Source organism: Sciurus vulgaris (genome assembly GCF_902686455.1).
Source record: "Sciurus vulgaris genome assembly, chromosome: 12".
Classification (NCBI taxonomy): domain Eukaryota; kingdom Metazoa; phylum Chordata; class Mammalia; order Rodentia; family Sciuridae; genus Sciurus; species Sciurus vulgaris.
The window spans coordinates 77817073-77830859 of NC_136473.1; the positions used below are offsets into that span (position 1 = coordinate 77817073).

The following is a 13787-nucleotide window of genomic DNA, read 5'->3' on the forward strand; positions in this document are numbered from 1 at the left end:
ATGCAGGAAAAGGGGGAGGGGGCGATCAACCCGAGAGCAGATCCTAATCGCAGCGGGGGTGGGGTTGGGGACGTCGCTCCGGGCCCGGCCTGGACCCATTCATCTCGCCAAACGCTGCCTGGCCAGCAGAGCCCGGCCCAGCGAGGTGGGGAGGAAGGAAGCTCCCTCCGGATTTTGTTTTAAGGCCGAAAGAAAACACTTTGGAGCAGCCGCCTGCGCGGGCTCCGGGCGGGGACTGCGGCGGGAACGCGGAGCTCCGGGCGGGGACTGCGGCACCTCGGCGGCTTCCCGAGCCCCGCCAGCACTGGGTAGCCGCCAGCCCAAGGGGGCCCTCTGGCCCTGCCCGCGACGCGGCCCCTGACCCTCTGGCTGGGGCACCTCCCTGGACATCAAAAGGGATCAAAGCCGGAGAGGGACAAGCCACCCGGGCACAACTTTTCTTCCCTTCCCGCCCCTCCTCCCCAGTTGTTTTGTTTTTGGTTACTAGCTTCTCTTGGCAGCAAAATGTTGGGGGGGGGGGGTGAGGGGATCTGCAGGAAAAAGCCTGCTCCGCACGGGACATCCAGGAAAACAATGTGGTCGGCAGAAGCAGGAAACGGGTTAGAGGCGAGGGTCGGAACCGGGAAAACCGGGGGATGGGGGACGGAAGGCAGCAGTTGCCTCCCCAAACCAGGGACGAGAGTAACTTAATGCCATCCCCAATATTTTTTGTCACCCAAGCCCAGGAACCCAGATACCGCACCCAATCCCAATCTGGGGGTGGGGAGAGGTCGTGCGAGTCGCACCAAGAGGTGCTGGAGGAGATACCTCCCCAGCCAAGGCCCGGGAGGCCGCAGGGAAACAGGCGGGAGCGCGGAGCCCGGCGTCTGGCTCCCTGGCGTTCCACAGCGGGGACCCTCCCTCCTTGGCCGGCCCTTTCCCTGGGCTCCGGGAGGAGGATCCGCGAGTATCTTCCACTTCCCGGGGCGGAGGAAGAGCCGCACTGAGGGAGGTCGGGAGTGAGTAGAGGCGGCATGGTTCAGACTGGCAGGAAGCGGGGAGGCGATTTTGAGGTGGGGTCCTGAGGCTGGACCAGAGCCCAGAGACAACTGGAGCTGCATAAGCTTGGAAGCCCGGAGAGGGCTAGGGGAGATGGCCTTGGGGGTGAGGGGCTGTTAGTAGACTTTGGTGGGCTGCGATGTTACGTGAAGTCCAAGGATGTTAGCAACTTTGGTACCGAGATGCGGGTCTGGGAACCGGAGTGGGTGAAGAGGAGCCCTTGCGAGCGAGCTAGGAGGGTTGGACAAGGAAAGAGCCCCGGAAGCTGTGCGGAACACCCATCCTTCTGGGTCCTGGTCTGTGACCTGGGCTGTCTGCCAGAGCTTGGAAACAGGGGAAGAGGCCAGCCGATGGTCATCGGCTACGCCAATGACGGCTGCCCCAAGGTGGACCCAGGCTGCCGGTGTGATAAGGAAATGGGGAGGGGGCTGCATGCAGGCTGCGCTGCGGTAAGTAAGCCAGGACAGAGTCTCAGGCAGTGCGGTGATGGGCGGAGAGACATGCAGTCCGGAGAAGTATTATGGGCTGTACTGGGAGATTTGGAGAGGGTCGGGGGTGAGGAGGGGGGCGGGTTGAGGGATTCCAGACGCGCGGCACAGCTAAGGCGATGCCGCAAGCAGCATCCGCGCCCTCTCCTTCCCGCCCCAGCCTGGGTTTGTTCGGTCAGTGCTCAAGCCTGCAAGTAGGGAAGGAAGGGGAGAGGAAAGGAGCCTTTACCTGGCTCTGACGCGACGAGTCTCGGGCCCCTGGCTCCACTTCCCACTCGGAGCTCTCCTCCCCTCTCTTCCCCACCACCCGCTTCTACGCAGATCGGCCCCCCAGTCCCCTGAGGAGCCTCAGCCAACTCCGCAGGACCCCGCCGGGAAACAGAACCCACCCCTTTACCAATCACCGCCCGCCTTTTATCGACCGATGGGGCCTCCAGCCAACAGGAATAGCTGATCTCTAGAGTCCAGGGACAAGGGGAGGAGCCTACGAAACTTGGAGGTGTGACTAACACTCACTGCTGAGGCGTGGTCCCAGAGTAAGCTCCTCCCGGGGCTGTCGAACCTAAAGTAGAACTGGTGGGCGGGATTAAGAAGGAACCGACAACCAAACACAAACTCTTGAGAAAAGGCACGACCAATTGGACAGGGGTAGAGAGGAGGGGCGTTGCGGGGAATTTTAGCCAATAGAGAGCAGAAATAGGAGGGGACTGTAGAATATCCTCCAATAAAAAATGCGAAAGGGCGTGCCTTGCCACTTCCACCAGGGAGGGAGGAAGGTTAGCCCAAACCTTCCGAAATCGACCAATGAGATGGAAGGCGGAGTCAAGCTTAGCCAACCAGAGAGCCGGTCTGATCTCAGCACCGTTACTGGGGCGGGGCATACGGTCTCCAAGCCACTGAGCTCTCGTCAGAGGAAGGCCGAGAGCTGCCAATGCGCGACATGGGCGAAGTCTAGTTCTCCCAATCGGTGCGAGGCGCTGGCAATTCAAACTGACAGCCGGTTGGAAAGGCAGAGAAAGCGGAAGAAGGAGCAAAAAACGACGTGTTCGGTCACAGACTCCAGCGCCGAAAGAACCTAAAAAGCGACCCCTGCCCCACCCCATCATCACCACCGCTCGCTCGGGAGCAGCCGCTGTGGGAGAGACCTGAGGGGACCGCGAGAGAGAGCTGAGGGAGGGAGGACGCGAGAGAATCGGCGCGAGAGCGAGCACGCTGGGAGCCGAGCCCGCGGCCGAGCAGAGCTGTGGAGAGTCGCAGGAGAACGGGGGCTTGAGGAGAGCCAGGGTCGTCCCGGCGGAAGAAGCTGAAGGGTTCTGAATCCTGGGAAGAGGAGGCGTGGGGGCAGAGGGAGGAATTGGAGAGCTCCGCGGGAGGGGCTTAGCTGGGAGAGGAACGTGCTTAGAGCGAAGCTTTAAATAAAAGACTGCAGGAGAAGCCTGAGGGGAATTGCTGAAGGGGCGGGAGCTCACGAGGAGAGGACCGTCAGACCGCAGAAAGGGAAAGCCGATGACAGGTTTCCCTGCAAACTCCACTTGCCTCCTCCCCACCTCAAACGCCACTACCTTCTCCCAAAGTTAAAAGGAAGCTAAATCTGTTGTCCCCCCCACCCCCATTCCCATTCAATAAATATTACTTGTCCTTCCACCGGGAAAACAGGAAAGGACTCTTTTCCTTCCCAATTTTAGGATTTATAAGAACTCAAGACCTCGCGACTGGTTTTTAGCCTAGGGGGCTCCAAGTGGGAAGGTTATTGCTCTTGTTTCCTTTTTCAAAATCCCGCACCTCATCCTTCGTGGGACGCTATGTCTACAAGCAGTTGTAGTTTCAAGGACCGATGCGTGTCCATCCTGTGTTGCAAATTCTGTAAACAAGTGCTCAGCTGTAGGGGAATGAAGGCTGTTTTGCTGGCTGATACTGACATAGACCTTTTCTCTACAGACATCCCTCCTACCAAGTAAGTCAAGCTAGTGGCGGGCAACCGTAGTCTTTAACTAAAAGGGGAAAGTGTATGGCTCAGATCTCTGGGAGTCAACGAGGAGGTTATCATTTGATGTTCCAGCCACTCCCAAACGTCTGATGATCCCTTTGGAATATATCTAAGTGGGCAGACTGTCTGGACACAGTCTGTGGTTTAGCCAAAGTGGTCATTCCTGATGTAATGCTTCCAGTTCAATTAAGGTCACGTGGCCGCGCGTCTCTTAAGCTGGATCCCTGGCTCAATGCCCTGCGTAACCATCCTATCTCACCGAATCCATTTCGTGACCTCGACTCGAAGTAAATTCAGGCAAGATTTTCAGTACTGTTGGAGAAAAGAAGTCACATAGGTTTTCATATTTCTCCAGTTTTCCACTATTATTTGCAATTGGTATTCTGAATCGGTTCTATTGTCCCTAGCCCCCAGTATTCTTTTCTCAAATCTCTCTCTCCCCTCTTCCCCTAGTAAGAGAGACTAAAATAGATTTTGATGTGAGACATGTGGAGACTTAGTCTTAAAATTATCTTTATTTCCCATAAAGCCTATTTGGGATATTATATAGTAATTTGCATAACTGAACCCTTTTTAACTTTGATTTCAGCACTTCCCACTTTTGAGTAAAAAGTCCTTAAAATTTCCTTTCTATATGATAATATAGCCACTTCTTTGACTCAAATATACCTTTATCTAGCTCAAAAAATTTTTTTCTTCCCATAATATATATATATATATCTACACGATTTCCAAGATTTTGAAACTTTATTTTTAAGATGAAAGTAATTATTTAAAAATGCTAATAGATAAGTATTCTACAAGTCTTTGGAACATCTTGGAAGGAAGCAGGCTAATAGTCCTAACTCTTTTAAAACTAAGTTCATGATGATGATAAAACTTTTAAAGTTTCTAAATATGCCAAATAAAGTTACAGACTCCTCCTTCCTTGAAATCTTTCATGAATTGTTTTAAGTATAGTCACACCTAACTGCAAAGCCAAAAACTCATTTATTTCAGAGATAAATGGATTAATATTTTGAGTTTGTGTGTGCACCTGTGTGTTGCAAAAAAGAAAATTTTATTGTCTAGTGTTTTTTCTTTAGCATAGTTACATAAATTTAAAATATTAACCTTTTTAGATTTTCGATAGCTATGATAAGTAATAGGAGGACTCAGTTTGGTGAACTGTTGAAGGTTAGACTAATATCTGCAGTAGAATCAGGTCTTTTCTATTCCTTTTTTGTCAGAGTTTTAATAGTGATGGATTAATGTGCTGAGATACATGTGAATCAATGAATGAATAAATTTTTAAATAGGAAGTTTGCCAGATGTTTATAGTGAGCTTACAAAAATTAACTAACTCTTAGAAAATATACTATAGTTCTACTTTAGAGTCTCAGTTCTTTGGGTTTATTAAATTTGTGCTAAATTGCAATTAAAAAGTACATTTGATATGAGAATGTATAGAAATTAGAACATTTACATACTGTAAGAATGAAAAATTGCATAGCTGGTATGGAAAACAGCATGTTGATTCCTTAAAAAATTAAACATAGAATTACCGTGCGATCCAGTAGTTCCACTTTTGAGTATATACTTAAAAGAATTCAAATCAGGATCTTGAAGAGGCATTTGCACACTCATGTTCATAACAGCATTATTCACATTAGTAAAGATCCAAATGTCCATTGACTCAGCTAAGGAAAGAATAAACAAAATTATATATGTATGTAGGTATGTATGTATGTATGTATGTATGTATATACACATACATATACACAATAGCATATTATTCAACCTTGAAAGGAAGGAAATCCTGTCACAAGTTGCAAAATGGATGAACTTTGAGGACATTATGCTAAGTGAAGTAAATCAGTCACAAAAAGACAAATACTCTATGATTCCACTTATAAGAAGCATCTAAAGTAGTCAAATTCATAGAAAGAGAAAATAGAATGGTGGTGGCCAAGAAATGGGGGTGGGGGGGATGAGGAGATATTATATAGTAAGTTTAGAGTTTCAGTTTTGCAAGATGAAAAAGATCTGGAGACTCTGTTGCAAAACAATGGGACTATATTTAACACTTTTGTACTATATACTTAAAAATTCAGATGGTCAATTTTGTTATTTTTTTTTGCCACAAAATTTTTTCAAAGCATATTTGACTGTAAACTTTTTCATTCCCTAGTGCAGTAGACTTCATTGGAAGATGCTATTTCACCGAAATCTGCAAATGTAAACTGAAGGACATCGCATGTTTAAAATGGTAATTTGTGGCACTATTCTAGATAGCCTAAGTTTGGAAGATGGATGTTGACAGCAAAGCACAGAGAAAGGTTCAGTGGACTGCAACGAACACTGATATAACCCATGCAATGAGCCATTGAAAAACCATTTGTTACTTAGATCTATTTTTTAAAAGGGTCCGTGATGCTTTGCATTTGTATATGATTTTGTAATTTTTCAAAGTGCACTCACAAGTATCTGCTTTTTTGTTTTGTTTTGTTTTGCTTTGTTTGTTTTTTCAGAATGAGACAATATAGTTTAGAGGTAAACACTGGGATTTACAGTCATAAAAATCATCTTTGAGCCCTGGCCCTACCTTTACTGTCTATATGATCTTGAGTAAATTCTTTAAACCTCTAAATCTCTGAACCCATTTTCTTATTTAATTTCTATCTTATTGAGATAGAAACTTAAATGTCTTCTGTATTTATCCTATAAAGTTGTTGTGAAGATGAAATGAATTGTGAATGTTTCGTCTTGATAAACTATAAATAAAATAGAAGCTAGTTATTATATTTTGAGAGGTAGATAGAATTGTATTATTATTCTTATTATAAAGAAAAATTGAGGTTTTCTCTTTTAAATGGGGTTTGAATTACAAATTATAATCCTAATAATTTAAATAAGCAAACTTATGTGCTAATGACTCTGAATTTGTTCATTCAAACAATAGTTATATTGAGGGCCTACCAGGTGCTAATCATTGTTATAGGAACTGGAAACACAATCGTAATTGAGATAAAGTCACAGTCCTATGTATATTCTATGCTAGTGGGAAGATGATCTAAATAAATAACAAATTTAATGTAGTGGGAAGTACTCCAAAGGAAATAAGAAGAAAAAGTGATAGAGAATAATACAAGTTGGAAAAGTAGGTGAGAGTTATTTTAGATATCATGGTCAGGGAAGTCATCTCATAGATAAGTAACATTGGAGTTGAGTTCTAAAGGATGAGATAGAACCAGAGGAAGAATGTTCTAGATAGAGGAGATAGCAAATGCAAAGAGCCTATAGCAAGAAGAAGCTTAACATGTTAAAGAAATAAAAAGATAAAGGTCAATATGACTGAGATGTGAGTATTGGGGGAGAACGGTATGAGCAAGTTAAAGATGAAGTCAGAACCCAGATAATCTAGAGCAGTGTTGGCCAAAAGAAATACACAAGACACTTATGTATTTAAAATTTTTCTAGTAACATTTTAAAAAGTTAAACAAGTTTTTAAGTTAATATTGACTTAAATATACAGCATTATTTAAATATGTATATTTTATTTAATCTAATATATATATTATCATTATAACATGTAAACAACATAAATTATTAATGAGAACTTATGCATTCTATTTTTGTTCTTAGTATTTGAAATCTGGTATATGTTTTACACTTTTAGCACATCTCAGTTTAGGCCAGCCACGTTTCAAGTACCCAGTAGCCACATAGGGCTAGTGGCTATTCTTTAGACAGTACAGATCTAGACCTTGGTGTGACTGGTTTTTTATTTCCTTTATTGGCCAATAGGAAGCCATTGAAGGGGTTTTTAACAAGGGAGCAAAATGATCTGATATATCCCCACTAGAATGTTAGTTCCGTTAAAATAAGAACTTAGTATAGAACTGGATTCCTAATATAGAATAATACCCAGCATATAATAGGTGCTTAAAAAACATTTGTTGAGTGAATGGATGAATAGGATAAATGTGGTACTTAAAGACATAGATTTACTCTTGCAATATAGTTTTACAAATAATTGTCAGCTCTGGTCCAAGAACAATTTTTGTTTTCATTTGTTTGCCTTATAAGCAAGTTATGATCAGAAGACATAGTTTAGGTAGGCTGGTGCTTTTTATGGCATTTTTATAGGTTCTCACAAAAGTGACTAATCCCACATCTCACAGGATAACACCAAGCTATAGTAAGAATTTTTAGAATTCAAGGTGGAAACAGCTTATTTTGTATTTTTTTAAAAAATACTAACTCAAACATTCCATATATGTTCACTCTAGTATGTGATTAGCTAGTTTAAAAAAATTGAGTGTGAGAAAGAGTGAGGTACTTACAATCAGCTGGATAACACCAAGACAGTAAAAACTTTTCCCAACTTTCTCTAGAGGCTGAGGATTTGCTTTATTTCTGAATTCCTTCAAAAACACTGAAACTAAAATTAGAGCAACCATCTTGTGTTTGGTTTACAGGGACTCATGCTGTCTTCCTACTCCTCCATCTGTTGAAACAGTTTTTAGGTGCTGGCATGGAACTAGAACATAGAAGAACCCAATTTGCTATGGTCCTGGGGATAGCAAAAACCTTTTCCCACCGATCTGAGTGTATTTAATATATTTTATTTGTATTGCTATACATCAATTTTGGGTACTTTACAGAACAAATCACAACCTTGTATTTGTACTTTATAGAACAAATCACATCCAGAGCTAGCTTCTGAAGGAAACAATATAGTAGCAAAGAAATGCAAAAATATGTTAGTATTATTTCACTTAACTTGCAGGCTATTTTCCCACTTGATAATAGAACTACAGTTATTAATAAAGTTAATTCCAATCCCAAAGGTCCTAGTAATGGAGGTAATTTAGGAGAAATGGGGATCTAAATTATATGGTCTTTTTTACATTAGCACATAAAACTGCTTCTATGGGCTAGATATTACATGGTATCTAATAATATTTACTTTTGTTTTTAGCGGAAACATTGTAGGTTATCATGTGATTGTTCCTTGTAGTTCCTGCCTTCTTTCCTGCAACAACGGACACTTCTGGATGTTTCACAGCCAGGCAGTTTATGGTATTAACAGACTAGACTCCACTGGTAAGAAACAATTAACTTAGGCATTTCGCTGTAACATTTCTCTACCAGTACTGAGAACAACTCCCAATAGATCATTTCAGAATTCCTCTGAGACCCTCATGGCTGGGTTGGATCAGTTAGTGAAATTTTAATCCTTTTTCCCCAGACATTCATTTATGAAGACTCTTGGTCAAAATTTGTTGCCATTTCTGTTTTTCATTGTATGTAAGAACTTCCAACTTGGCTCGATTTCTTGGTCTTTTTAAAGTAATACTTTAATTGCTCTAAACTACTACCTTGAAACATATTCTGGCTCCAGAGAATTTTTGAAGATTTTAGATTAAATAATTGTGTGTGTGTGTGTGTGTGTGTGTGTGTGAGAGAGAGAGAGAGAGAGAGAGATGTGGTGGGGGTGGGAGACTGGAGCAGTGTGGATGGAACAGGAAGACTAGGCAATCTCTGTATTTGGTATTCTTCAGGATAAAAATAGACATTCTGACATCTATATTAATAAGTTATGATAAAATTTTAGTCGAGGGAAATATCAATGTGTTTTGTGAATTATTTTAGTAAGAAAATATACTACCAATTCTTTTTTTGCCACCACACCCATCTTGTACTTTATTATTGGGATAATATACATAACATAAAGTTTACTATTTTAACACATCTTTAATATGTATAGTTCAATGGCATTATGTACATTTATAAGTGGGTATGGTTATATATCAACAAAATTATGTTTATATAAACAGATGTTGGGTTGGATTTGACCCTCTGGTTTACTACCAATTCTTAAGGTATGCATATAATCCTTTTTACATTGTCCAGAGTCATTCAGTTTTGTTATAGGAAACATGTTCTCAATATCAAATATCTATCTACATAACAAATCAAATTGATATTAAGGAACTTGACATTCTAATTTGACACTAACATACTCAGGGTTTTCAAGTATGTTTCAGTCTTCTTTGGAACATAAAATGTATCTCCTTTTTAAAATATAAATTATTTCCCTTCACAGATCATGAATTGCAAGCTTGTTGTCAGGGTCTTCAGACCTTCCAATTATGCTTGAGTTCTTATACACTGAATTTTTTTTTAATCACTTGGGATTCAACTATGTGGCTCTTAATCCAGCATTTGGCAATCTTAAGACTCGATGCTGGGACTAGGCTGTAGCTCAGTAGCAGAACGCTTGCCTAGCGTGTGTGAGGCACTGGGTTCAATCCACACATAAAAATAAATAAATAATATAAATAAACGCATTGTGTTCATCTACAACTAAAAAAATATTTAAAAAAAAAAAGACTCTATGTGTTAAGAAGGTCATTTTCCAGCAAGGACTTCTCTGAACTCCCCTAAATAAGATATAGATTTCTAATTTAGGCTTTTAGTTATATATTTGTATCGCTCATGGGACATGTTACAGGAAGTTTCTGCTTTGATACTGTTTTTCCTGCTTCACAGAATTCAAAACACAGGGTGGAGATTTTTCGATTTTGATTTACTTTTTAATATTGGTCAATTTTTCAAAGATAAAAGCCCAGCATTCTTCCATTCACACTGAATCTAATCCATGAGAAACAGATGTATCACAGGATTTCCTTCCTCCCTTCTTAACACAGAAAGGAAGGTGGCACTTCTGTCAGATTCAATCTCTTAGTTTATTTTTTCTCCTTTGAACCAGTTGTGCTGAGCTGCTTTATGGCTCTGAGTATTGACTCCAAGAATATCAAACTTCTCCTTTGTAACCCTAATATTGTGATTTAAGTAAGATTTGGGGGTATAAAAGAGGATTTCTAATGGCATTGAAACTGTCCTTGAATCACCTAAAACAGTAACATCAAAGGAATACATACACAAGTTTTATAAAATTCTAGAATGTTTAAACAGAAAACAATCCCAGGAGCTCTGTGTTCTAGGCTAGCCTTCACATACAGATCTGATTTCCCAGAACTTTCCCAAAGAGGCTTGGGAAATCTCAGCCCAGATTTCCTAGAAGTTAGGCAAATGTTCCCAAAGGCAAGTGGCTTCAACTCTCCACTTTACCTTTATGGGTTCTGTTTTTCACTTAGATTTTGTCTAGCAATTCCTTGCAATCCTATCAGTTCTTTAAATGTCATACTACCAGAACCAGACCATTTGTTCTTGGGGATAAGGGTAGGTGGAGGAATTTTTTTTTTTTTAATAATAAGTGATTCAGGGCTGGGGAGATAGCTCAGCCCGTAGAGTGCTTGCCTTGCAAGAACAAGGCCTTGGGTTCGATCCACAGCACCGCAAAAAAAAAAAAAAAAAAAAAAAAAAAAAAAAAAAAAAAGTGATTCAAACACAAAATAAATACAAAAATAATATGATTGACATCTGTGTGCCCACTAGCATCAAATAAATGTTAATTTCTTGCCTAATTAGAGTCTAGTATCTTCCAAACAGAAGTTGGAGTTGATTATTTCCACTTTTTATCAATATAAATACACATCTTAGTACTTGTCTCCTTGGGTACATGTGCAAAATAGGCAACTAGAGGAAGGGAAGAGTGGTAGGCTATATTTGTAACATTTTTTTTAACTCACATCATGGAATACTCTACAGAATTTAAAGGAGCTAAATCTACACATATCAAATAGGAAAAGGCCAAAAGCATAATGAGTGATAAAAGCAAATTAGAAAGACAGAATAATACCATTCAATAAAAATTTGAGATACACAAAACAATGATATATATTGTTTATGATTGCATACATTTGTAGCAAAAGTAGTAAAACCCATCCTTATGGTATTGGTAGAGTTGGAAACTGGATTCAAACCAAATCTTTAAGCCCTGGCACATCCCATTCTATCATGTGGCCACTGTCTCAGTGCGAGTGGGTATCCCCAGCTGCTGGGTCTTCCTTGTACCCACACTGACAACCGGACAGTTTGAGATTTGTTTTTCTCATGGAACTTCATTGGCTGTCCTAGAGGTCATTTCCCCCAACACCTCTAATTTAGTACTTTTAAGCTATAATATAGTACATTACCCTCCAAAACCTTCTCATTATCTTCAGTATGCTTGCTCTTGTCCTGTATAAGTCTGTGGTAGATTCTTCAATTTGAAATTCATTCTTTTTTAATGAGATTTTAGATTGTTCTTTTGTTGGTCAATTTGACTATTAAAACCTGATTCTAATGTTTACAGCTCTGCCTTACTGCCTCTAGACTAAAGCCTGCCTTCTTCAAGGATTCCAGTTCATATTATAACTGGATCCAGAAATGTTGCCTTTTTTTTTTTTTTTTTTTGTCAGTAAAATGGCACCAACTACTGCTATGCTTATAGAAGAGATAAAGAAGACTTATTCAAACTTTTCCCTGTACCCTCCAAAGAGGCACTTATCGTAAAAGAATCTCACAAGGTCTCTATTCTTAAAGATCATTAAAATATATTAGAACATTGTCAGTGTAAAGTGATTATGGCATCATTTAGCTAGAGGAGGCAGGTCTGAAATTCTTTTGAATTTTAAGTTTCTAAAATTTAAGTTCTTACTTAAAAGGGTTTAAAGACTGTTTATGTCCTAGATGGATAATATTAGACGATTTTATTTGTAGTACATGCTTTAATAGCTATTTTCTTTACTGTTAACACTATGATTTATCTAAGCATGTTAACATAAAAAGTTTCATAGATCATGTTCTGTGTTGTAATATTAGTGAGCACTGAAGAATTTTATGACCTTCTATTTTTAGGTGTAAACTTCCTACTTTGGGGCAATTTGCCAGAAATAGAAGAAAGTACAGATGAAGATGTGTTAGATATCTCAGCAGAGGAGTGTATTCGATGAATGGAATTATGATATATGTGTAATATTTTTATAATAACGTTTTCATATTTAAAACGTTAATGGATCAACTTAAAATTGTAATGAGGATTTACTTGTGATTTTCTGTCTCCCTCCCTTTCTTTATTCTCTTTTAAAACAAAAACGGGTCATTTGTTGGTTTATTTATTTGCTGTCTCAAATTAATTACCTTGGTTTAAGCCAATAAAATTATTCTTTCTTTCCTCTCCTCTACTACTTCTGTCTGATATAAGTGTATTCTTAACTTCAGATAGAAGATCCAAGGGCTGGGGAGATAGCTCAGCTGGTAGAATGCTTGCCTCCTAAACACAAGCCCCTGAGTTCCCCAGTATGGCGAAAAAAAAAAAAAAAAAGACTCTTTTACATGTCACTCAGCTACCTCCCAATCTAAGGAAGTTTTTCTTACAGCTTGATACCAGATACCACTGATTTTTTACATTCCTGAATAAAGGGCATTTGTACCCACTCATGTCAAGCATACATATATTAGACTCATCTATTAAGAGGGGGGTTAAAAAAAAGCAAGCTGTTAGGTTTCCATGGGTACTGGTTAACATATGTGATAACTGTTTTAATGTGGAGCAAAACCTTGTGAATCAGCTTACAGAATAAATTCAAACTTGAAAATATATGGAATAATCCTTTTGATTCTTTAGCATGATGTTAGATAAATGAATTCTTTAAAAATTATCAATATATACTGTTTACTGATGTTATTTATTTACATTCTCCTAAAGCCATTATGGATATTGTATTATGAAAGCCAGATAAACTAAACCTTAATCTTTATGTTTTTCCATTCCGTAGGGCTTTCTCTATGAATAGCAAATTTTAGATGAGTAGTGTTTGTCCAAAACCTAAAATAGAAAGACACTTAAGCCACTGTATATTATAAAGAGTTTTTATTTTTTCATTGTTTGTTGTTTTTAAAAACTGTATTCAGAGCCACACAGAAATAGGAAACTAGAATAATGTTGGATTCTGGTTTTATGTAAAGCTAAAATCAATGTATCTTTTTAACTAATGTCTTAGTTGTAGGTATTTTGTCAATAATGGTACCAAAGCAGACTGAGTTGCAGTTTTGTAAATAAAATTGGTTCTAAAAATGATCATCCTTCCTTTAATTTTTTATTATAACCACTTATCATACCCCAAAATATGGAGGGACAGTATATACAGTCTAGAATATAAGGGCTAATGTTTATTGAGTACTGACTGTGTGCCAGACACTAGTCTAAATGCTTTACATATTTAATTCACATATTCTACAAATAAACCCATGAAGTGGGCACCATTATTATCTCTTTTTCACTGATAAAGCAGGTGAGACATACCTAAAGTAACTTGTCTGAGGTCAATAACCAGTCATAG

General features: G+C 39.8%; 2 protein-coding genes across 8 annotated transcripts in view; one reads left to right on the top strand and one right to left on the bottom strand.

The window, feature by feature from the left end:
* Positions 1 to 1906, bottom strand: part of SRGAP2 (SLIT-ROBO Rho GTPase activating protein 2) — a 244242-nt gene extending 242336 nt beyond the window's left edge. For 4 of the 5 annotated variants that reach the window (XM_079107858.1, XM_079107857.1, XM_079107859.1 and 1 more), the window contains exon 1: positions 1756 to 1906. The gene's annotated coding sequence lies outside the window, so the exon portion shown is untranslated. The remainder of the gene's footprint in view (positions 1 to 1755) is intronic. The other variant, XM_079107861.1, reaches the window with a different exon arrangement.
* Positions 3 to 13483, top strand: FAM72A (family with sequence similarity 72 member A). Of its 3 annotated transcripts, none has more exons than XM_079107907.1 (4): positions 3 to 1487; positions 5684 to 5761; positions 8477 to 8601; positions 12304 to 13483. In XM_079107907.1, the coding sequence occupies exons 1-4, from the start codon at positions 1408 to 1410 to the stop codon at positions 12396 to 12398; spliced, it is 378 nt and encodes a 125-aa protein (XP_078964033.1). In that variant the 5' UTR covers positions 3 to 1407; the 3' UTR covers positions 12399 to 13483. The 3 variants fall into 3 exon arrangements, with proteins under 3 accessions (XP_078964033.1, XP_078964032.1, XP_078964034.1); XM_079107906.1 differs by lacking the exon at positions 3 to 1487 and adding an exon at positions 2051 to 3480; XM_079107908.1 differs by lacking the exons at positions 3 to 1487; positions 8477 to 8601 and adding an exon at positions 2169 to 3480.
* Positions 13484 to 13787: the final 304 nt, after the last annotated feature.

Excerpts from the sequence above, each read along its gene's own strand:
- FAM72A (XM_079107906.1), top strand. The coding sequence starts at position 3,329 with ATGTCTACAAGCAGTTGTAGTTTCAAGGACCGATGCGTGTCCATCCTG. Across the intron at positions 3,481-5,683 it reads ACAGACATCCCTCCTACCAA|TGCAGTAGACTTCATTGGAA; the intron begins GTAAGTCAAGCT and ends TTCATTCCCTAG. Across the intron at positions 8,602-12,303 it reads TAACAGACTAGACTCCACTG|GTGTAAACTTCCTACTTTGG; the intron begins GTAAGAAACAAT and ends TTCTATTTTTAG.